This window comes from Mytilus galloprovincialis, chromosome 6, assembly GCF_965363235.1.
Source record: "Mytilus galloprovincialis chromosome 6, xbMytGall1.hap1.1, whole genome shotgun sequence".
NCBI classification, from domain to species: domain Eukaryota; kingdom Metazoa; phylum Mollusca; class Bivalvia; order Mytilida; family Mytilidae; genus Mytilus; species Mytilus galloprovincialis.
The window spans coordinates 56,090,808-56,116,823 of NC_134843.1; the positions used below are offsets into that span (position 1 = coordinate 56,090,808).

The 26,016-nt window shown below is 35.0% G+C and overlaps 1 protein-coding gene across 2 annotated transcripts in view; it reads left to right on the forward strand.

Moving 5' to 3' along the window:
- The window catches only part of LOC143079922 (neurocan core protein-like), a 93,991-nt gene that overhangs the window by 52,559 nt on the left and 15,416 nt on the right, over positions 1 to 26,016 (forward strand). The window contains exons 4-11 of one of the 2 annotated variants that reach the window (XM_076255548.1): positions 5,700 to 5,771; positions 7,555 to 7,684; positions 9,183 to 9,262; positions 9,626 to 9,697; positions 11,529 to 11,649; positions 12,133 to 12,246; positions 17,861 to 17,974; positions 20,192 to 20,305. In XM_076255548.1, coding sequence (XP_076111663.1) covers positions 7,570 to 7,684; positions 9,183 to 9,262; positions 9,626 to 9,697; positions 11,529 to 11,649; positions 12,133 to 12,246; positions 17,861 to 17,974; positions 20,192 to 20,305 — 730 coding nt within the window. In that variant the 5' untranslated portion in view covers positions 5,700 to 5,771; positions 7,555 to 7,569. The remainder of the gene's footprint in view (positions 1 to 5,699; positions 5,772 to 7,554; positions 7,685 to 9,182; positions 9,263 to 9,625; positions 9,698 to 11,528; positions 11,650 to 12,132; positions 12,247 to 17,860; positions 17,975 to 20,191; positions 20,306 to 26,016) is intronic. The other variant, XM_076255549.1, reaches the window with a different exon arrangement.

Here is a 26,016-nt window from a genome sequence, read left to right on the forward strand (position 1 = left end):
AAATGAAAATCAATGGTGGAAAGAATCTCGCTTGTTGTTTGAACAATTGCTTTTTATCACTTTTTTTTCTTCTGCAACTTTTGTTTCTGCAACATGTCAATTACTTATTTGGTGTAAGATCGTGAATATATTAAATAGTTATTTCGGTCATGGTAAAAGGCCAAGTCATGTTCTAAATGTTGCTATTTGCTTGCAAATATATCTCCTCTTTGCCTATAAAAGATAGATGAAAAAGGATTGGAGCAAAATGTTTGGCATACTGAGATACAGATTGTGTACATTTGGTCAAAAGCATTCCAATGACATCTTAAGTGTATTGAATGTTTAAGTCAATTAATTGACAGATTATTACTTAAAAGTATGAAGGGTAACAGGTTAGACATGTATTCTGTCACTTTTGCACACAATTGTGCAGCTACCCCTGAAGAATTGTTGGTGAAGAAAAAACTTCAATTCGATAAAAATCGTTCCAGGTCTGAAATACGATGAAATACAAATCTGTACTGCTTACATATGCCTGGATATTAGCCACTCAATGCAACAGTGTTTAAAGTTCGTTTATATATTTGTATCCACAAATGTTGGTATTAATGTAGATATTCATTAAATGGTAAAGTATGTCCCGAATTTGACAGTTAAAATGGAAAAAAAGACGCAGAAATATATATTTTTTTCTACTAAAGCAAGTTCAAAATCATTTGTTTTACGAAAGAATGCTATTCTGAGACGAAATAAAACCATTTACGACACTAGAGAGAGAAAAAGGCAAACAACTTTAATCAGCTCTATCTATGCATAAAAATTGAATACAACAGTTAAACGTAAGAGAAAATCCAAAAAATATCTCATCTTGTGTTTTTGAAATTTAAGTTGGGTTAAGTTGTTGAATATTATATAAATCAACAGTCCTAAGACGCCTTTCGAACCGTAGCCTGCATTACATTCCATTAATTTCTGAGCGAGAGCCTCAGTTATTCCCACTACTATCTACAAGAACATAATCAAGTGGCAAGTGAAGAGACTTAAACTATACATGGACAAATGAATGTCAACTTTGAAATAATTGAGCAAAATCTTCAAAAAAAAAGGTGGGGGAGGTAAGCACTGACATAATATAATAATTTACAAATAAGAAGAAAATTAACGGTGTTTTATTGATCACAAGCCTGCTATCAATACTGAAAGTAATCGATAAACATGTCAAATTATACACCATAAACTATAGATCCTGCATTGTACATGAAAGAAAATTAAATCCCTTAGCACATGTATATATACACGTGTCCCAACTGCAAAACCTAACTCTGTGAATTACGTTTAACTTAACAATCGTTTTCAGCGCGTGTTCATATGAATAAAACAGGGTCTTCACCTTTCAAATAGAATTAGAAATTTACAACTGATTAAAAGAAAATTTAAATCTCAGGTCCGATTTAAATAAACATATATTCTGGTGGTCTCTTTATATAAAATTTATAAGGAAGATGCAAAGATATTTATTTTGAAGTGGTGTTCAAATCCTTAGCATAGAGCATGGCATGATAGAATTATTTCAATTTTAATAGGAAAATTTAGAACTTTTGTACTTCGAAGCGGACCTATAACACGCGTTCGAAAGGCATCCGTTTTGATTTAACGAAGCAAAAACGTTATAGAAAATCAACCGTTTCACGATAAACAAATGGTCAGATACATGTAAACTTACTTTCGGAATGATTTTATTTAATTTCCTAACAAGAAACATCAACACAAATGTCCATTTTGGTTTCCGGTGTTTCTTATAGCCATTCTTCCCCCATGCCAGTTTTTACCCCGGGGAAATTTTGGATCATTGCCATTATTCCCCCGCGGTTATTTGACAATACGTATATATATAGCCACTTTTCCACATGCCAATTTCCCCCCACAGTATAGATTAGAATGGGAAGCAGGTAGAGATATCATCAAGGAAGTGTGTGAAGAGGTTCTTGGAAGGAAAACAAACAAAACAGAAAGAAAGATTGGATGTCACATGGAACATGAGATAACGAAAACGAAGGAATAATGCACGAACAAAGGCTCAGAAACAAGAGGCAGAAAACAAACATCAGGACCTAAAAAAAAAAGAAGCAAAACAATGCTGTAGGAAAGAAAAGATAGAATATGTAAAATGTAAATGACCTTGCAACTGAAGCAGAATTTGCTGCATATAAAGGCGACATCAAAACCTTGTATGATATCACCAAAACTCTTAGTAGACGTAAAAATTATAAGTCCAAACCAGTAAAGGATAAAGATGGAAAATTCTTAACCAATCTTAACAAACAGATAGAAAGATGGAATGAATACTTTATTACAATTTAAATATACATCAAACGAGACCATCAAGTAAAAGTAAAACCAGAGGAATATTTGAACATAAAACAAGATAATATCAATAATAATGAAGTGAAAAATGCCATCAAATCATTTTGGAATGGAAAATCAGCAGGCATAGATGAAATTAATACCACCTGAAGCTTTCAAATGAGATAATAGAATACATTTACAAATTCTTGAATACCGGCAATCCGGAATGGGGAAAAGATACCAATAGAGTGGATAAAGAGTTTGTTAGTTAAGCTGACTAAGAAAGGAGATTTAGGTATATGTGACAACTGTAGTGGCATTGCACTTCTATCTGTAGCAAGTGAAGTACTGTGCCGAATTATATCAACCTTATAAACGATGCAAATGATCAGGTAGCTTATTAACGCTATACCAGTTGTGACACATTTAGATCACAGGCCAAATACTATTAAGCATGGACTTTGTAAAAAAAGAGCCAAACTCTTCGGAAGGAAACGTTTATCCCTTCAAATGGGTAGAATTTTCGTTTAGAAATGACCCAAGGTAATATCCAATATAAACAAATCTGTCAAAAAATAATCAATTAATTCCGATCGCTGTAACGGTATAAATGAAAGGGAGATCACAAGAAAACAAGGGGTTCATAGAATTATTTATCATTGTTCCATACAGTATTTGTATATCGAAGTCATATTACTTATTGGTGCAAATATCTTGAAAGGGCGAATTACTCAAAAAATGAAACAGAATGATGGACTTATATGTCTACATGAGACAAAATTTTACACTAAAGAATTTTTTTAAATTTTCTAATTTTTTTTTTGGGGGGGGGGGTGCTTATCTTGCCCCTGTAACAAAAAAAAATAATTGACAAAGGGTAATTTGTGGTTGGGGCTTATCTCACCCTTTATTTTAAATCTCTAAGATGTCAGTTGTACTTCTGGCACAGTTCTTGCAGGTTATCTTTTCCTCTACTTTCGCTAAAGAGAAAGTTCGTTTTGTCCTTATGTCCGGCCACATATTGAAGCTTTTATTGATTTCGGCGTAAATATCAGAGTGTTTTCTCTTTTTGACGTCTCTGTATGCCTGTAGTGTATCTGAATACACCAGGACATACATATCTTTTCCCTTCAACTTCAGTATGTAAGTACTCTGTGGATGGTCGAAAACTATCTTTTCTACCTCATGGATTTGTTGCTGTACCGGGGCAGGCATGATCTTTTTGTTGATCTTGTACAGCTCCAACTGATTGGAGTAGATCTCTGCATTCGGTTGATGTGGTTTCCGGTTATTTCTGTACTTTCACGTCTCGCATGCTGGTTGAAGCGGTGTACCTATCTCCTCTGGGTTTGATGTGGTTTCCGGTTATTCCTGTACTTTCACGTCTCACATGCTGGTTGGAGCAGTGTACCTATCCTCTCTGGTTTTGATGTGGTTTCCGGTTATTCCTGTGCTTTCACGTCTCACATGCTGGTTGGAGCGGAGTACCTATCTCCTCTGATTTGATGTGGTTTCCGGTTATTCCTGTACGTTCACGTCTCACATGCTGGTTGGAGCGTAGTACCTATCTCCTCTGGGTTTAATGAAGTTTCATCCGTATCGGACTTCTTCTTCTAAATGAAAGCTTTTTAAGGCAGCGAGTATTTCACTCTGTCCGTGCTTTGAATGAGTTCTTTTTCTTTGTTGTCTCTTTTTTAGTTGTAACCTTTCCTAATGGCGGCCATCTGACTGTTAAAGTATACTGTCCATTCCTTCTGGTTAAAGTCCAGTCGACGGTTGTACTTCCCACTACAGCTAGTACCGATGTAACATCATCGGGTAGAGATAGAGTAGGTTATGTGAAGTCTACTCACTGACCTGAAGTGCTTTAACTAATTGTATTCGTTTAGTCAAATGATACCAAGGGTTCATGAATGAGAATGGATGTGATCACCACATCATAATGTGCTTCATGTGTATATATATATAAATCATCTGATATCAAATGCTTATTAATACGATGAAGGTTTGGTACCGCTAAACTAATAAAAAAAAGTTACTTTTTTTTTTTTTATAAAAATTTCTACCTGACGTCGCCGACGTTGTATTACAAGGGGGAAATTAGCTTCTCGTGCTACAAGGGGGTAAAAAATGGACTGATCCTGGTTTTCTCCCCATCACACTGAGGGGGAAAAGTGGGATCCAATTTTTCCCCCGGAAATATTGGCATGGGGGAAAAATGACTGTAGTACAACACAGCTGACGTTGCAATTTCAATTATGACGTCAATCACGTGCAGCCCATGTTTTATTAGTATAAGAACATGGCTTTGTTTGCAAAGCGGAGGAAGAATGCATTGTAGTATCCGAGATATACCACAATTTAAATACAAAATACACTTGTTGCGTTGACCTGAAAAGTCATACATGTCCACTGTCTTTCCTTTTCGCCTGTTTCTAGACACCTAACTCCATCTGTTCATTCGAGGAACTGCGTCCTTCCTTCTTTTTGGAGATAAGGGGGCGGGCATTTACTTTTTTCTATGGGTTAAGAATGTGCGTGAAATATTTGTCACTGGACGTGATACAAACAATCAATCAATTCATTAATTAATCAACCAACCAACCAACCAACGAATTAAGCAAATCATTGAATAATGAATTTGAGCTTCGTCAAACATGGCTTTGTATACAACTTCAATCGATCAACCAACAAACTAACACACATATCAACCAATCGATATTGAGAAAATGTCACTTGGTTGGTTTGTGGTTGGTCCAACCAACAAAAACAACCACCGACCAACAAACAGACAAGATTTTTTTGTTAGGAAAGGGGTGAAAACCTCCATTAACAATTGTTTCACTTAGTTATTTATTCTATAATTTGAAAGAAACCCCAAGGGTGATTGGGAAATAGAAACAATGTCACTTTGGTCTTCTTCCGACCGACACTTCAGCCAATGCCAAAGTGGGGCGTACGTTTGGCTGTCCGGGGTGCATAAGTAAGCAGCCATGGCCGGAAAAAATGTGAAGTTAGATCCAGTGTTACGTTCTCTGTACATTAAGAACATGTGCAACTACTCTTTTGGAAGTTTGTAGGTGACCTGTTGCAAGGCAAAATTTCGGTCCATATTCAATTAACTTTAATTTTCCAGTGGCACCAAGTTTCCATTACCTTCATCCCAGGCGGTCTCTTTTACAGGACCTACTTGTACAATGTTGTATTTATTGTGAATTTGTTCTCGTCCTGAAAGTGCATGAAATATTTGACACTAAACGCTTAGCAAAAATCAATTAATCAACTTTGTAAGAAATATAACAATCATATAAAATGCAAAAAAACAATTTTGACACCTGGTCTAAACAAAAACATGTTTTACGTTATTACAGGTATGTTTCATAGAAAAGTATCTTACCACTACAAATGAGTATAGATATAATGTTGGATGTGCAAACGCGCAGGTAAAATTTATTTCCATTAATATATTGTTGTATTGATTCTCTTCTTGTTCAATCACACTCATACTCGTAGGAAGGTCATTTATTCATTAAAAAATATGGTACAATTTTATTGAATAAATGAAATAATCCAATTTCAGGGATCGCAACACGTGTTTCTGGAAACAATTTCACAGAGTGCATATATACGGGCGATCAAAAAGCATTAAATAGAATAAATCCAGACAATACCAAGGCCACAAAAGACGACGAAACGACAAACAACAGTTTACAAAAAGTAGAATCACAAAAATACTGAACTCCGAGGAAAATTCAATCGGAAAGTCCCTTATCACATGGCAAAATCAAATGACAAAACACATAAAAACGAATGGACAACAACTGTCATATTCCTGACTTGGTAAGGCATTTTCAAATGTTGAAAATGGCCGATTGAACCTGGTTTTAGTGAGAGGTTTAGCTAGCTATAAAACCAGGTTCAATCCACCATTTTCTACATTAGAAAATGCCTGTACCAAGTCAGGAATATGACAGTTGTTATCCATTCGTTTGATGTGTTTGGACTTTTGATTTTGCCTTTTTATTTTGGACTTTCCTTTTTGAATTTTCCTCGGAGTTCAGTATTTTTTCTTTTTATAGCGCTAAACCTCTCACTTTTATGACAGTCGCATCAAATTCCGTTCTTTTTACAACGATGCGTGAACAAAACAGACATAATCGGTAAAATAGTCAAAATATGGTTACAGCAGTCATTACTGTGCTTCAATCTCAAGACAAACAAACAAAACACTATATAGAAAAAATAAAAAAAAATAAATTGAGAAACAAGAACCCCGCCAATATCCCGGATTGAAATAAGTTGCTTGAAAAAATAACTTGGGGAAGTCTGTCTCAAGTCAGGACCCTGAGGTTTTGTGGTTGTGTTTTGTGGTTGTTGTTTGTTGCTGTATATCAAACTTCTTTTTCATTTGTGTTGTATAGACATTATGTTGTTTGTTTCTCGTTTGAATTGTTTTTTATAGCTGGCAATTTGGTATGATTTTTGATAATTGTTAAAGGCCTACGATGACATATAGTTGGTTAAATCCACGTCATTTGGACTCTGGTGGATACCACATCTTATTTATATAATAATCTTGCCTTTGGGAAAAAAAACACATGGAAGATACGAGGTTCTAGTTTTGGTGTCAGTGACGCTCTAATCAAAATAGTTTAAGGCAAAATGAAGTACGAATCTGAAGAGCATTAAGGACCCTAAATTCCGAAAGGTTTTGCCAAAACAGCATACAGTATAGGTAATCTATTCCTGAGGTAGAAAATCCTTAATATTTCGATCAATTCCTTCTAATATTTCGGAAGCGATTGTTGTTGATAACACAGTCAAGATGTTTAAATACATATGATTCCCGTCTGTTTCGATCACTTCAAAGAATGCGAAGATACAGAAGATGGGAAATGTCGCGAGATATACTATGTCATTAAAGATATCATCACAGTGATTAACAACATTAACAAAATTCGGAAGTCATATATTAATGATACCGCTATTTAAGTAAATGTATTGTATAAAAGAGGCTTCTTAAAAAGCATTCTAACAAACTTTTACTGATATATCAGATAATTAATTCTTGTTTATAAGAAGTTCTTCTAATTAAAAGGTGTTATATCATCCACTTCTAGTGTATCGTATTCATGTTAAATAACTCGGATACGTAAATAAATTATAAGTGAATCTGCTTGTAGAGAACCGTTTATTATTATGTTGACCTATGTTTACATGTCGCAGGTATGCAGCAACGATATGGTAGGACATACTTTTGGTAGGAGAAGTGATTATAGCCATGTTCTGTGTCACAAATGCTGTAATAATTCAGATATTTGCAATGCTCATCTTTCTTGCAGCGACGTTGTACACGGTACATGCATACTTTTAGTTTCATAAAATAAAGTTTTATAAACTCTTAATATTTACAGTTGATTAATGTTTTAATGGTGTATATCATATATAAAGAAAGTGCTGTACAAATATGTCTCTGAAGAAAAGCAATATCTATAGCAAAATGTAAATCAAACTAAAAGGCAAGCAACAGTTTTACAAAACACTACATAGAAAGCAAAAAGGAACCTCCTTAAGGTGGTACCTAACACTACAGGGAGATAACTCTGTAAAGTCAGCTAAACGTTTTAATTACGCTGTGTTGTAAAAGGAATATTAAGCTTCTCAATGATCAAAATTGGTGTTTGTCAAATTGCTATATAACCAGTGTAATTTTTCTGACAAAACGGTTGGTTCAAAAAAAATTTAATTTTTATATTTTTGTTAAAGGTTCAAAGTACCACCTTAAAGACGGGTAAATTATGGTGCTCTGGATGAGTAAGCAACATTTGCTCAATTATTTTCACCTGTATTGTTCTTCACACACAAATAAATAAATTTGGTGTTTTTACTGTCTTCTGATTGGTTAAAATTATTAGTTTTATTTTCAATGTTGTCAATTTTGATGGCGACACGCCCACTCTGACGTTGTGTATTCATACGCCAACATGTGTGTACGTTGTAATTGTTAATATAAATAATATAAAAAGTTCTTTGAGCCTTATTTTTGATAGAAATTTATTTTTAATGAATGGCAATAATTTATTTTGATTTTATTGAACCATAAAACTAATTTTTGACTGTTCACATTTTACATAATCCGCTTCGCGGATTATTCAATGTGAAGAGTCAAAAATTAGTTTTATGGTTCAATAAATTCAAAATAGATAATAGCCATTCATTAAATAAAAAATGGTAATAAGTCATATTCATTTTTATAATTCTATGGACCCAGCAAAGCGTCCTGACAAAGGTCCCTTAACGTGTATCGGACTTAATGCCCTCATTTCCAAAACGGAGATCCCTTTTCAGCTGAAGGGTCAAAACCACAGTACTATTTTCATTACCGATCTCAAAATTCAAGTAATATTTCAAATGTCAGTAAAAAAAACATACCGTAATTTAAATTGTTTACACTGTAATTCTAGAAATGTTAGATAACCCCATTGAAGGCAAATGCTCGCTACGCTACTCTAGTCATTGTAGGTTTTCCATGTAAAAGAAGGACTATTTAAAACAAGTACAGCTTTACCACTGAGATAACCAATGTCAAAAGAACATGTTTAGAAATTTACTAACTTATAACTTAAGGAGCATTTGACGTCGAAAATTTACATGAAATATATTTATCATTTGGGTTGAGCAAGAAAAAATCAGTCCTACTCATCAGATTTTACCCCCTGTTTTTGGACTGGTGTTGTCTGCTCGTCTGTTTATGTTGATGAATTTGCATATCTCTTATACTTATGATTGCTATCACCGCCTTAATACTTTCGTCGTTTTTATTCTATCATTACGTTTTGTCATTTCTCTTTTAGGTCAGCTGAATTGCCTATCTTGTCATGGTATAGCTGATCCACATTTGTGCGTAAATGTTATAACGTGTCGGCAGGATGAGGTATATTTATAGAACCTAGCTTTTGAAAAGAAAACAGGAGGAAACATAAACAAAAATAAACCAGCTCACATCTAAAGGGAATGAACTGCAAAATTGCCAGTTATATTAATTTGGGATTTTATCTTTGAGCTTGAGTATAAAAAATATATTGTTACCGCATTAATTACTTTATTTTATCCGACATGAAAACTATTCCTACCAGTATTCTTTTGTTTGTAAAAATAAGATATCAATATTAGATATTGAACAAATGAATGTCTTTATTCCGAGGAAAGTAAGGAAGAAACTCAATGCATTAATGAAATTAAAAATAACTGTATTCGAAAGTTATATGATATATGTTTTATTTAAATGATTATACAGATTTGTTATGTTAATAAATACCAGACTCATTCGGGACATCAACTCTATGATGTTGGATGCAAGCGTTCAAATGTAAGTAAAAGTTGCTATTTATACAATTATATTTCAATTTTGGTTAATCATTTCTAGTGCTATGATCATTTTGTCTTTTTCTTTTTTAGCCTTGGCGTTGTCAGTGTATTTTCTACTTATGCGCTTGAATGTCCCTTTGGTATCATTCGCCTCTCTTTTAGTAAAAACTACATGCACATAGTATTTTAAAACTATAACGTTTGACGCTTTCCGTTAATGACACAAAAGTCTGATTTAGAGGAAACAACAATGGCACCAAAACTGTACGTATTTATTTCTTATGCACTAGGAACTATGGAAATATGTAAACACTAGAAAGACGATTTTTTCGGGGATTCAGAACTCACTTTATGGAAAGAAATAAAGGATCACAAAATTAACAATGAAACAATCTGATTTGTATGCTCCCGCCGCTAGGCAATGAGGACATTAAGTGTTACCCTTTACCGTCTGTCCTTCCGTCTGTCCCATTTTCGTTTCCGCACTCCAACTTAATAAGTTTCCTGGCCTCATACAAATTTTAAGAACCTCATACACAGTGCTATGAACCAAAACTCGCAGACAGAGTTCGAATTTGGTAGTGACTCATTTACCGTTTTAGAGTTATGCCCCTTTAGCAATTGGAAAATTGCATTTTATTATTCGTTTTCCACTCTAACTTAAGTTTCATGCCTCATGCACATTTCATGAAACTCATACACGATGTTAAGAACCGCAGAATGCATACAGAGTTTAAATTGTGGCAGTATGTCAATAACTGTTCTAGAGTTATGCCTTTTTTTAACTGGGAAAATCACAATGTTTTAAGTTTCCGCACTCCAAGTTAAGTTTGTCTCATCCAAATTTTATCAAACTCATACACAGTTCGAATTTGGTCAGTGTCTCATTTGCCGTTCTATAGTTATGTCCCTTTTTAACTTGGAAAATTGCAAAGTTTGAGCGGGGCATTCGTGTCGGACACATTTTTCTTTTATTTTCTATTTACATTACTCTTATAATTTCCACGGTTGTTGGCTGTAGTGCTAGTATTTAAATTTAATGGCGTTATATAATAGTTGATATCATGGTGATCGAACTACATTTCCTTATTTTTATATCAGTACAAACATTAATAATGTAGGTTTAAATTAATTCATAACGTATATTTGATGATCACAAAAAAGCTAATTCTTGCCAAATGATATACATTGCACTCCATTTTACAAATGTATCACTTCATTCAATTGGCAATGGAGTGGCACAAGTACACTGAAAACAAGTGGTAGTGATAAGCAGTTTTCATTTCGTTTGATTTTTATCAAAATTCTTAATATTTTTTTATTTTTTTTATTCGTGTATCTTGTACTCATCGTAAACAGTTATTGATTAGACGAAATTCGAAATCTTATACAAACGCTAAAATTCTGATAAAACCAAAAACCAAAAGTAAAGCCAAACCATGTAAAAAAAATACGAATCAAACCATCTTATAGTGAATATAAGAAAAAATAAATCCTAACGTAAATCGACTCGACTATCTTTAACATCTGACATGTGTATTTATTTTCTATGAATATATAACGTCTACCATTTAAACACTTCACGGATATGTATTCGATGCTAAATAATATGCGTGGCAGTACGTCTTCGATTTTCAAACTCGTTAATCCTTTTTGAAAACATAAAAAAAAGAAAATATCTTGAACTTCAAACGTTTCAAGACCGTATGCGTCCACGGAGTACATGTACGTTTCTTCTGCTATGGAAACTATATCGGCCATGCAAAAGAAAACGTTTTTCGAATGATGAGCAATCAAAGGAGAATATAATGTGATTTTCTTCTATATTCCAGCTTTGTGCACATATAAATACATTTGGTCTACGTACGTCGACAGGAGTCCATCAGCAATGTGAGGCGTGTTGCTCCGTATCCTCTCTGTGTAATCATGATTTGAAGTGCGACGTCCATAATCGTATGTATAATTTGTATAGTTTTCAATCCTGTCTTATCGTGATTTGCAGCACTAAGACAAAATCCTTTTTATGTTTTGTTATTTTTTTTTATTCTATCTTGTTTAAATATGCATTTGCCACTTGAAAGTAAATGGAATCTTAGCTTAAAAAATTTTTCACTTTATAAATTGATTGTTGTTTGTTTTACGTTCAGTGTAGAAATGAATCGTGAAAATGTTTCCAGTTTAGTAAACATGTTCTTAGAATTTGAAAACAACATTTATCAGCTTAGACGTAAGAATTTAGTCTTGTGGACATTGTGGTGCTATCAAAATATTTGATTGTATAGAAGAATAATTACGTGAGCGAAATAAGTGAAAATAAATGCACTGCTAACAAGTACAATAACAGTTATTAACTGTGTCCACCTACAAGTCCAATACAAGTTTTAAGTTTAAACAAAACATGTTGTATGAATAATGATCAATAATGATATATTTCAGATATCGATTCTTGTACATCCAATCCCTGTCAGCATGATGGACAGTGCTCAAACCAAATAGACGGATATAGTTGTACGTGTAATTCTGGATATAGTGGATTGGTTTGTCAGACAGGTATCAAATTTTTATTTTTATGCATTTTTTGTTAATATTTCCACCCGAAAGGAACTAAAGAAAACGAAATCAAAAGCAAAATAAAAGTTATTAGTATACAATTAATTAATTAACAATTAAATATATACATGTATACATGTATAAGTTTTATAAAATGTGTAATGATATTGAAACAGACTTTAAACCCTTCTAAAACACATTTAATCGTAATAATCCTAAAAAGCACGAAACATTGTATCTTAATGAAGAGCATGCATTAAAGTTAATGATTAATCGTCGTTATGGAGAAAACTGCTTAATGTCTTCTCAATCCAATTATCCGCCTCGATGGTGTCGTGGTAGCGTGTTCGCCTCGAGTGCGGGAGTTCGTGGGTTCGAACCCGGCCAGGTCAAACCGAAGACTTTAAAATTGTTATTTGATGCTTCTCCCTTTACACGTGGCATTAAGGAGTAAGAGCAAAGACTGGTGTCCGGGTAAGGTGACATGTCTTCGGTGGACTGTTACCTTATGAAGTAGCACGTTAAAATTCCGGCTCAGCGTGTCGGTCTAGTACAAAGCAGGCTTAATATTCATATAACATTAACATGTTCTCGTCCTGAATATGCATATTAATTTGTTGCTAGTCATCTAATCGGTAGCTACTGCTCCACCTTTAGCAATATCTTTGACTCCTGCAGTAGCTCCTTCTACCCCCGTACCTGACTCTCGAGCTCAGTCTTCTAGCTCTTCTCATGGTACTCAGGGTTCTGATTCTGCACCATCCTTAGATGGCTTTCAGAAGTTACTTTTGGACTTTGGTGAGTCTTTCAAGGCTGAGTGTAGTACTCTATCCAGTCGTATATCTTTACTGGAGAATAGAGTTTCTTCTCATCAACCTTCTCCAACTCAGTCTGTAGAATATGATGAGAGGGAGGATGATGAGCTCTCTGTTTCCCCTGAGATTCAAGAAAGGGCTTTCCTCACTGATAAGGATGTTGATAGTTCTTCTTATCCCAAGGTTTCGAAGACGGCCCCTGAGCCTACTTCTAAGTCAGCTCACCAACCTGCCACTTAGGAGACTGAGGATCCTCCTTCATACTTGACCGATCTTAAGGATAAGGTGTATACTTTGATGAGGGATGAAGCACATATACCTTTTGCCTCTCCTTCCAAGCCGAAGAAACCTTCTTCAACTTTTGAAGCTTCCTGTGGTATTTCTCAGGATACTGTGACTTCTCACAATTCTTTTCCTGTCAATGAAGAAGGTATTGCTAATTCTGCTAGTGAAAAGGTTGCTAATAACAATATCTCTGGTTTTGATATGTCTTCATTTTCTGATCACTTCAAGTACAAAGATTTTAATATCTTTGATTCTTCGCTGGGTAGACCTGTTCCCATTTGTGACAAATCTTTTTCATCTTTATTGGGAACAAAGCCAGTAGATGGTCTTCGTCTTTCTCAACCTGTTTGGGCACAGACTGAGAATCTCCTTCGTAGTACTTTGCAAGTTCTTGGTACAGCCGAACATTTTCTAGCTGCAACCGGACATTTGCTTAACAGCGAATATTCGGTTGTATCGGCGGAAGTACGATCTTTCTTTCTTCAACTGGATAAATCGCTAGGTTCATCTCAGTTGATTTTAATGGGTTCTATTGTTAATTGCACCCTATCTAAAAAAGCAGAGTTTATTGAAAATGCTTCTGTTGCTGAGTCTTTGAAAGATCTCCACTTTCTGACAAGATGTTTGGTTAACCCGTACAGTGGGTTCAAGAGGAACTCTCCTGCCGTCAAAGTTAATGCACAAGTTAACAATGGAAAGAGGTCGGTTAATGCTACCTCTAGTTCTACTAGTACCTCTGCTTCTGGTGGTCCTCCTTCTTCTGCTATGAAAAGGAAGAATAACTACGGCAAACCTCAGAACAAATCCCATAACTCCGGTTAAAGCTCAGGTAAGTCTTCTGGTGGTTTTAAGGGCCCCAAGAAATCTGGGTCTAGTACCTAGGTTCTTGCCCCCCTCGTATGAAATCCGATGGACAAGGTATAATTTGCAGTTGTCACTACACACAGGCAGACATATACATATATTTATTTACAGTGATTGTATGCTTCTAAAAATAGATTAGCATCCTGCTATTATACTGAAGAGATGAGTAGATGATCATTTCTGTACACTAAAAATAAATACTTCGTGTATTGTATCAGAGATCCTTGTTTAATTCCTACAAGAAGGTAACACCTCCCGAAACGAAAGCTTATTTTTATAAGCTAGAGTTAGAGGAGGGGATAAGGTCTCTGCGCAATGCTAGGCGGTGTTGTCGTAGAAGTTAGAAAATAAAGTACAGGTTCCAGCCCCGGCGCCGGGAAGGAAGTTACAAATCAAATCTACTCTAACATCGTTAGGTTGATTTTCTAGGCACTTTATACATATTCTAAGGCCTGGTATTTCTTAATCATAAGAAATCCGATGGACAAGGTATAATTTGCAGTTGTCACTACACACAGGCAGACATATACATATATTTATTTACAGTGATTGTATGCTCCTAAAAATAAATTAGCATCCTGCAATTATACTGAAGAGATGAGTAGATGATCATTTCTGTACACTAAAAATAAATACTTCGTGTATTGTATCAGAGATCCTTGTTTAATTCCTACAAGAAGGTAACACCTCCCGAAACGAAAGCTTATTTTTATAAGCTAAAGTTAGAGGAGGGGATAAGGTCTCTGCGCAATGCTAGGCGGTGTTGTCGTAGAAGTTAGAAAATAAAATACAGGTTCCAGCCCCGGCACCGGGGAGGAAGTTACAAATCAAATCTACTCTAACATCGTTAGGTTGATTTTCTTGGCACTTTATATATATATATATATATATATATATATATATATACGTTCATCCTATATTGACTCTTAAAATTCAAGAGTTTATCTAAAATGCGGGTACTTTTTATATGGCCTTCCAAATACCGTTTCGATCTCTAACATCACTGAAGAGACATTTATTGTCGAAATCCGGATCTGGTGTACTAAAAGAATATTGACACCGTATGTTTGTGGCATAACATCGTGGCCACAGGTTAAATTTTTTTCGGTTTAGTATTAAATTTATATTAAGATCCATTTTGTTACATCTTGTGATCAATTTTATTTGGCAATCACAGCTGCAGTCAGCAGGGTTAAAGAACATCAGTTGTTCGACCTGTTAGTCAAATGCGTTTTGTTTAAATATACTTTTTCACTTTTTTGGTCTTTTGGAAAATGTTGTTTGTGCTGTTTTTAGACCCTTCTACAACGAAATTTGTTTTAATGCACAGGTATAAAAATTGCGGTTTTTATCCAACGCAATCATAGGTTTGAACGTAGTTTCAATTTAGACTCGTGTATATATATATATGTCTACAAGTATAAACATCAACCCCAACAATGTCAGATCTGTAAAATTGCTTAAATATGCGCAATATGTGTTCTTTTATGTCTAGTGCAGACGCAGTATTGGCGCACACCTTAACTACCAACACCAAAGGAACTATTAAAACATTCAGATTAAGAAAAAAAGTGTTTGAAAAGGGAACGTGATTCACAGGAAAATAAGATACAGTGACCTAAAGAATATCTTTACTTGAAAACGAACGTAGTTTAAACATTATAGTTTCCATTAATAATGTGTGAACATGGAAAATGTTTTCCTCTCCTTGTTCATGATGAACATTTACCGTAAATTATTACTTGTAAAATATAAAGACTATACCTACAAAGCAAAAAGTAAATTAGAAAATTATTCCCTAGTTATCAAACATTCAAACACTATTTATATATAGTCGCCCATCAGTATATAGAGAAAGTTACGATCATCACTGACAAGTTACTATGATCATGTACAAGTTACGACTATCTAATAATCAAGTTACCACTATCATAACAAACAAAATTCTTGGAGTTACGATGATCTTCCGTAAATTTTCAATGGCTATTATTTCGGTAACAAGGTCACATATTATATTAACAACACACACATACAACAATACCGTACATATCAACATAGCGGTTGAGTAATTCTTTAAAACAATGCGTGTACACGGAGAAAATTACAAAAAGACGAGTTTACCTGTTTTTGGCTCCGCCATGTTGGGATCACCGTAACTGCAGTTACGGTGATCAGTTTAACACCAGTGGTTCATATACCGGCCTGACATTTGTAATACACTGAGTTTCTCTTACCTTATTAGTTGGATGGACATTAAACTATATCATGTATATATTCATAAGATATAGGTTAGGTTAGGATCAGAGGTCAGAGGTTTCGTAGACATTTCACAGACTACCTGTTGTTTTAAATACTTTGCAAGAGGTCAGGATCATAACATAAAACTTAACCCGGCCAATTTACAAGATTGAATATATAATTTCTTATGTAAACATATCTGGTATCGTTTTTTTTTGTGTGTGTTTTTTTTTTTGGCTAGTATAAAAAACATATAATACTATATACAGTTTATTTCCTTAACACATAGCATTATGTACGCGTAAATGTGTCTTTTGAGATAAACTTAATGTGACATTTAATTGTATGAAAGATTTAATTCCTTGACAACATATACTATTCCTTTTTACAATTTCCTATCGGGTCACAATTTAACGCAAGATTGTGTTCCTACAACTTCTCAGATATATCAAAACTAGTCATCTAATACACTGGTCATATTTGTTAACAAAAATACAAGAATACAGCTTTCTAAAGGAACTGTAATATTAGTCATGGTTGTGTGCAATTCGTATTGGTTGATACTTTAGGTTTACGTATTTACAGTCCTTTTCCGATTGCAAATTGTATGGGTAAGTCTTTCTTGCCTTTCGGTTTATTGTGTTTTTGTTTTGGACACATAATATTTGTCTATTGTTTTTTTTTTGTAATTAAAGAGTGGAATATAAATCTATGTATTTGTCCCTGCTCGGAATGTAATCTATTCTAATTTAAGTTTTGCTAAAATAGAAGACACACATGATATTTTGAACTCTTATGATGCACACTATAGTTGCAAAATCGAAAATAAAGGCAGCGGTTATACAAATTCATTAATCTGTTTCTTTAACATAATAATAAGAAAACTGGGAAGATAAGTGACAGTTAGGACTGTAGTCTTTATTTTGGCGTAAACAACAAACATGAATGTCTTTAGGAAATAATATATAAATGAAAAGTAAATATTTGTAATCAGCTAGTCTAATCATTAATTAATGTCAAATTGATTTTATTTTGTCTGTACGAACGTTTGATTTTTATTTATATTTCATGTGTCGGTATACGAGCTTTATTCATACGAATGCTGTTTTTTTTTTTAGAGTTTCGTGTTTAAAACTACGTTAAATTGTATATGTGTGCGACGCTATTACTGTTTACATGTTCATAACTGCATACTACATGTACTATGAACAAAATTGTCCGTAAACGTATATGTCTCTTTGGTTTTCTCTCATATGTAAACATGATACTTGTATGTTTGTTCTGCATTTGCTATTGTGCATTCTAACTGGTAATTAACTACACAAAGAATATCTTGCGATAAAGATAAGTAGCTCTTATGGTCCTGTCTGTTGTTACATATAGTATTTCAAACTAATTTATTATGTTTTCAGATATTAACGAATGCACTTCAAACCCATGCCAAAATGGTGGGACATGTATAGATCATGCAAATGAATATCGTTGCTCATGTGTTCCAGGATACGGCGGAATTAACTGTCAGACAAGTATCAGCTTACAGATTTGAAATAAGAAATGTATTCATAAGTCAAAATACTATTTTGAAGTGCAATGCAAATTAAGCTCAATAATATTCATTCTAACTTGAATAGAAACCATGTAAATACAAATCTAAGATCCTACTGGATAGAATTGATTGATTGATTGTTGGTTGCTTAACATCCAGTTGCAAATATGTCATGCATAATCAGGACAAGAACAAATTATCAATAAAAACGATTGGTAGGTCCTGTAATAGAGGCCATCCGGGTTGAAGGTCGTGAAAATTTTGAACTGCCACTACAAATTTGGGTATATTAGATAGGAATAGAAATTATTCTAACATAATAATAAAAAAAATGGGAAGATACATGTATATGGACAATTAGGACTGTAATTTGTCTTTACTTTGGCGTAAATAACAAAAATGTATGTCTTGAGGAAATAATATCCAAATGAATACTTAATGTTTGTAATCATTTATTCTCATGATTAATAAATGTCTTGTGATTTTATTTTTGGGGTACCAACGTTTGATTTTTATTTATACCGAATGTGTCGATATTTTTATGAGCTTTTTATACGAATGCTAGGGTTTTAGAAAGTTTAGTTTTTAAGGCTAGGGTAAATTGTATGAGTGAGCGGCGCTTTTACTGTTTACATGTTCATAACTGCTCAATATGAAAAAAAAATGTTAGTTATACATATATGCTTATATGTCGGTCTTGGTTTTCCTCTCATATGCTAACACCATACAAACTGGACGTTTATCAACCATCACTCAATCAATTAACATGGTTCTGTATCTTTGTTCTGCATTTGCTATTGTGACAGTCTAGCCCTTAATTGACATAACAAAGAGTCGTGCGCTAGATATAATAGCTCTTCTGGTCCTTTTTAGCTCACCTGGCCCGAAGGGCCAAGTGAGCTGTTCCCATCACTTTGCGTCCGTCGTCCGTCGTCCGTCGTCTGTCGTCGTTAACTTTTACAAAAATCTTCTCCTCTGAAACTACTGGGCCAAATTAATCCAAACTTGGCAACAATCATCATTGGGGTATGTAGTTTAAAAAATGTATCCGGTGACCCGGCAAACCAACCAAGATGGCCGCCATGGCTAAAAATAGAACTTACGGGTAAAATGCAGTTTTTGGCTTGTAACTCAAAAACCAAAGCATTTAGAGCAAATCTGTCAGGTACAATATTGTTTATCAAGTCAAGATCTATCTGCCCTGAAATTTTCAGATGAATCGGACAACCCTTTGTTGGGTTGCTGCCCCTGAATTGGTAATTTTAAGGCAATTTTGCTGTTTTTGGTTATTATCTTGAATATTATTATAGATAGAGATAAACTGTAAACAGCAATTATGTTCAGCAAAGTAAGATCTACAAATAAGTCAAATGATCGAAATGGTCAGTTGACCCCTTTAGGCGTTATTGACCTTTAAAGTCAATTTTTAACCATTTTTCGTAAATCTTAGTAATCTTTTACAAAATTTTCTCTCTGAAACTACTGGGCCAAATTAATCCAAACTTGGCCACAATCATCTTTGGGGTATCTAGTTTAAAAAATGTGTCCGGTGACCGGGCCATCCAACCAAGATGGCCGCCACTGCTAAAAATAGAACATAGGGGTAAAATTCAGCTTTTAACTCATAACTCAAAAACCAAAGCATTTAGAGCAAATCTGACAAGTAGTAAAATTGTTTATCAAGTCAAGATCTATCTGCCCTGAAATTTTCAGATGAATCGGACAACCCATTTTTGGGTTGCTGCCCCTGAATTTGTCATTTTAAGGAAATTTTGCTGGTTTTGGTTATTATCTTGAATATTATTACAGATAAACTGTAAACACCAATAATGTTCAGCAAAGTAAGATTTACAAATAAGTCAACAGGACGGAAATGGTCAATTGACCCCTAAGGATTTATTGTCCTTTATAGTCGATTTTTAACAATTTTCATAAAATTTGTAAATTTTAACTAACATTTTCCACTGAAACTACTGGGCCAAGTTCATTATAGATAGAGATAATTGTAAGCAGCAAGAATGTTCAGTAAAGTAAGATGTACAAACACATCACCATCACCAAAACACAATTTTGTCATGAATCCATCTGCTTCCTTTGTTTAATATTCACATAGACCAAGGTGAGCGACACAGGCTCTTTAGAGCCTCTAGTTTGTTTGTTTCGTAGTATTTCAAACTAATTTATTATGTTTATTCAGATATTAACGAATGTACTTCCAACCCATGCCAAAATGGAGGGACATGTATAGATCATGCAAATGAATACCGTTGCTCATGTGTTCCAGGATACGGCGGAATTAACTGTCAGACAGGTATCAGCCTAAAGATTTGAAATAAGAAATGTATTCATAATACTATTTTAACTGCAATACAAATTAAGCTCTGACATATTAATTCTAACATAAATAAAAACTATGTAAATACAACACCAAGATCCTTTTAGATAGGATTGATTGATTGTTGGTTGCCAAACTTCCAGTAGCAAATATTTCATTCATGTTCAGGACGAGAACAAATTAACAATAAATACAAATGGTAGGTCTTGTAATAGAAGACGTCCGGAATGAAGGTCGGGGAAATTTGTACTGCCTCTTGGAAATGTGGGTATTTTAGATATGGACAGAAATTTTGCCTTGCAACCGGCCACTTACGGACCCTTCAAAGTTGTTGCAAGGTTTCTTAACATGCAGAAAGCGTAGTACTCCTTTTATACGAGGTTTTCGATTTAACGTCCCAATTCTAACCGGACGTTGCTACGTACTTGTATATTCCTCACAGCCAAACGGACCCCTCACTTTTGCAAGGTTTTACCGCTGCTCTGAGGACCAAAGTGACCATATATTTTACTCCCCAGCTGTCGTTCTTTGGGAAATTCGATAGGAGCCCGACAGACTATTGTATCAGTTACATTACGCATGAGCATGTGATGTCAGTCTTTTTCGATCTTGAAAAGGCCTACGACACCATATGGAATTATGGTATTCTAAAAGATAATTTATATATAGTGTTGAAAGGCAGTATGCCCATTTTTTCACAAACGGATGTTTTAATATTCTAGTTAATCGACCATGTCTGATCTTTATGATTATAAGATGTGTCCCTCAAGGGAGTATTTTATCTATTAAATTAATCACTTTAAAGTCTTCTTGGGGTTTTGGAAAGCAATACTGAAGGTCAAATATACGTTGATGACTTTTTTATATGTTTTTATAGTAGAAGGGGAAATATGAGTAATATAGAACGCCAATTACAGTCATGTCTTGGGGAAAATTGAATAATAGGCTTTTGAATAAGGTTTAATATGTCCACCATCAAAACACGTCGGGATGCATTTCTGCCACAAACGGATAATTTATTTTTTATCCTGAGCTTTACTTTTACTGAAACTAGATTAAAATGGTAAATGAAACCACATTTTTGGTCTAATTTTTGGTGGAAAATTAGCCTTTCTTCCTAATATCAACATGTTAAAATAAAGATGTCTAAAAGCTTTATGTATTTAAAAGGTTGTGGCTGGCACTGACTTTGGCTAGTGCAGTGCTGTTTTTTTAATTTTTTTTAACATTTTATTTAGATCAGTCACAGATCTAAACTCTGGTTTAAAAGTGGACCTCATAGGAGTATTTTGTCTGTTACACTGTTCAGTCGAAAAATTAACAGTTTTGTGGAAGTTTTAATAAGCGATATTGAAGGTCCTTTGTACGTTGATGATGTCTTAATATGTTACAGAGGCCAAAATATGAGTAATGTTGAACGCAATTACAACCATGTCTTGGGAAAATTGAATAATAGGCTTTTGAATAAGGTTTAATATGTCCACCATCAAAACATGTCGGGATGCATTTCTGCCACAAACGGATAATTTATTTTTTTATCCTGAGCTTTACTTGTACTGAAACCAGATTAAAATGGTAAATGAAACCACCTTTTTGGTCTAATTTTTGGTGGAAAATTAGCCTTTCTCCCTAATATCAACATGTTAAAATAAAGATGTCTAAAAGCTTTATATATTTAAAAGGTTGTGGCTGGCACTGACTTTGGCTAGTGGCGGTGCTGTTTTTTTTTTTTTTTTTTTTTTACATTTTATTTAGATCACAGATCTAAAGTCTGGTTTAAAAGTGGACCTCATAGGAGTATTTTGTCTGTTACACTGTTCAGTCGAAAAATTAACAGTTTTGTGGAAGTTTTAATGAGCGATATTGAAGGTCCTTTGTACGTTGATGATGTCTTAATATGTTACAGAGGCCAAAATATGAGTAATATTGAACGCAATTACAATTAATCCTTGGTAGAACTGGGAAATGGGCTTCTGAAAATGGTTTTAAATTTTCAACATAAAAAACCGTCCGGATGCATCTTTACAACAAACGGAAGTTGCATCTTGATCCTTAGGTTTCATTGTACAGAAACCAGATTAGAATGGTTGATGAAATAAGATTTCTTTGTCTATTTTTTATAGAAAGTTAATCTTCTCTTTCTAAATTAATTTGTTAAAGTCAAAGTGTCTAAAATATTAAGATATTTTCAAAGTTATGGCTAACACAACATTTATATAGATCAATCGTTCTGTCTTTACTAGATTATGGTTCCGTAGTGTATGGTTCTGCAAGGAAATGATTACATCAAAAATAATCAATGATGGGTCTTGGTCTCTTTAAACACACGCTAGGTCACAGTCTGTATGTAGAGGCCGACTAGCCTTCACTCTTCCCTACAGTTTGAAACTTCGTCTCCAGTATGCTGTCAAGCGAAAGGCATTTCCACACTATTCTGCCTACAACTGTTTTTTCAATCATATTTCTGATTGATTGATTGGTTGGCGTTTTACGCCACTTTCAGCACTGTTGGCTATTTCGTCGCGGTCAGATTTATTTGTGGAGGAAGCCGGAGTGCCCGGGGAGAACCACCGACCTTCGGTAGGAAAACTGACAATCGTGGTCAATTACGACTGGAGTCGAACACACCTGCTACGTCCGGAACTAAAACTCATTACCTCAGCGTGACAGGCTAGTGAGATATACTTGAAGTTAGACCACTCGGCAATTGAGGTCCCTCCTATTTATGAAGATATTTTTGAAAAATTAATAAAATTCCTCCATTACGATTTTGTTTAAAACCACATCTGAATACCTCTCATTTCCGTTGCTTTATTTCAGACTAAGATTAGACTTCATGAGTACTTCCTAAACCAAAATGATTATTATCGACAAGTCCGTAAATACACTAAGACTGTTCAAAACGAACCCTCTTTATTTCAGCAACATTATGCTGAAATAATTATCAAATCCAACAAGTCTGACTTTTAACTGCTTATATGATGGACAGAGCTCCAACTTTTAGCTTACCTCCTGCTGCATCCCTCTTTATGCTGAAGCTTATGAAATAATTCTGGCCTTGTAGTTTATTGCTCCTTTCGACAATCAAAATGTATTATTATATGTTCTGACTCGCTTTCATGATTTTGAGCAACACAAAATACCAAAATTAAAAACCCGTTAAATCTTAAAATTCTATAAATAGCGAGAAATTAGAATATTTTCAATTCAGAAATTACTTTCCTATGGGTACCAAGTCATACTGGCATCCCCGGAAACACAGGTGTAGATTAGGAATCAAAAATGCCCTGAACGACCCTTATATCTAAATGTGAATACAATATACCGATTTTAATGAAATTAGTAATGTAATACTACTGCAGTTGAAACATGAGGCAAACACCAATATATCAATCAATCTATCTATGTTTGCTTAATTTACTGGCTATTAACCGAAATATCAGTTAATTATAGTACTAAAAGAAATGTTTTTTTACAAACGTTGATTTTAAATTCAGACATTTAAAAGCAAATGAAACTTTAGGGATTATTTATTAGAAGTCATATGCTTATTAAATTAAGGACTTAAAATTAAATTATGTTAAAAAATAGGCGGAAGATACCAAAAATGACCTTCAAATATGCCTTTTTGTTGTTGTAAAATGCCTGTTAATGTTCCATGTTAATGGCCAAATAGAGGTCCATGACAGACTTTGTTACTCCTTTTGCTCTCTTGGTGGTAGTGTGGTCGTTCATCTTGTAGGAGTATAACTTTGCCCGAAGACCTACAAACTCTGTCATCACTTTACCACCACACTCGTCCTTAAACATTCCAACCACCTTTTTGTTTACACCGGTGGGAATGCCTGAAGGATGTTCGGTAGGGTAGCTGGAGGTATCGAATTTTTCTTGGACGTGTGGTGTAATGTCCTTGTAAAAGTCCTCGGTCTTAATCTCATAGGCCAAGCTGTCAGTGTCGGTAAAGAGCAGCTGGGCGTTGTCACCGTACATCTTCCTGATAAAACCGTAGTGAAAGTCATACATCAGGGTCTTTGATATGTCCAAAATGCAGGCTCCCAAATACACAGGCTTATCAAACTTAAGCTTGGTCTTTTTCATGTGGACGGCTGCTAAGTTGTCGGTAAAGACGACCCGACAATCGAAGTTGGGTTTGGCCACAAGCTTAAGTGCCTGCTTCTCACTATTGACCAGTTTGACGTCCACCCTCTTGCGGATGTTCTCCATGGTCTTCCCGAAAACTGAGACATTCATAAGTTTGAAAAAGTCTTTCTCAGAATCGGTCGTAGCTTTGGTGCGGAGAGCGGTGTTAAGATCGATGTAGTGTTTGAGCCATGGGGATTGTCTAAACCTGATTATCCGACGTGTTTTGGTGAGTTTCATGCCCATCGTCAGGTACATTTTGAGATTTCTGTAGTGTAGAGTATACTTTTCGCGCTTACCTAGGTGAGGCACTAGTTTTCGCACCTTATTTATCTTCACATTCTCTGGAGCTAGTGGATAGTCATTGTGATCATCATGAAGCTTTTCGGGGTACTCCAGATCACACTCCACCATGGCACCATATTCATGGTCATCGGGGTACTCTAGGATCTCCTCTGGCTCTACCCACTCAAAGTCTCCTGTGGGCAGAGATTGTACCATCGCCCATCCGTAAAGGTTGTTGGCGTCAAGATAGGTCAAATAATTAGTTGGCTGGGAGCTATCAAAATTCTTCATGTAGGGATTGTTGGCCTTGCCATGTCGATGAGAGATCATGGCGACACCTCCTTTGGTTGCATTCTCAAACATCATCAGCATATCGGGGTCTGAAAGGAGTTCTAGTCTAACTCCTGTAGATTTTAGCATTGCATGGTAGGATAGTCCTGGAGATGTAAAATAGTGTGCAGGGTCGAGTTTATAGTTAGCCATACATATATTCCTGAAGTCCTCAAAAATATCCTCCAATATGGCTACTTCACTTTCCAGGTATAGATTGTGGTAGTCCCGCAAAGTCTTACACCTAATTTCCTTGAACACCTGCTGAGCATGTGCATAGTCCTCGTCGATGATGTGTGTGCCATAAAGTTTGCTAAAGAATTCCTCCTTGGGTGGTAGTTGTGTTTCCTCTAGCTTGGCAGGTCCATCCATGTAATCATAGGGATATACTCCCTTCCTAATCATCAGTTCATATCGATCGCCAAAGCACTTCTTTATTGCCCCAAATTGTTCCTTTGTAAGATTCCCTGCCAAGGTTTCCAGGGAGTTCGGTAGAAACCTGTATGAATCTATGAATCTCATCTCCAATGCTCCATCTACTTCTTTCGAAAAGCTAATGTATTTCTCATCGGTGTTAGGGATACAGTTTATCTTACCTTCTCCAAATCCTAATTCGCTCACAAAAAGATGGGCGTCGTATCCACCCAAGTTGTGGAAAACAATGGGTACATGTCTTGGAAGTTGGAAGTCCAAGTTGCACTGGTTGTGTGCTGCGCAACGATACTTACCTGTGAGGTGATCGTGGTCGCGAACCTTGTCACCAGCTAATTCACCACCGCTAATGTGACTTTGTGGTTGCTTCAAAAATCTCCTTATCAGCATCGGTCATCTCTATAGGTTTGTTTTCCTTGTAAAGCTTAGCAATCTCCCTAACTTCCTGCTCCATGCACTGTACAAACTTTTTAGCTGCATCCTCTCCACAGTAAATGACT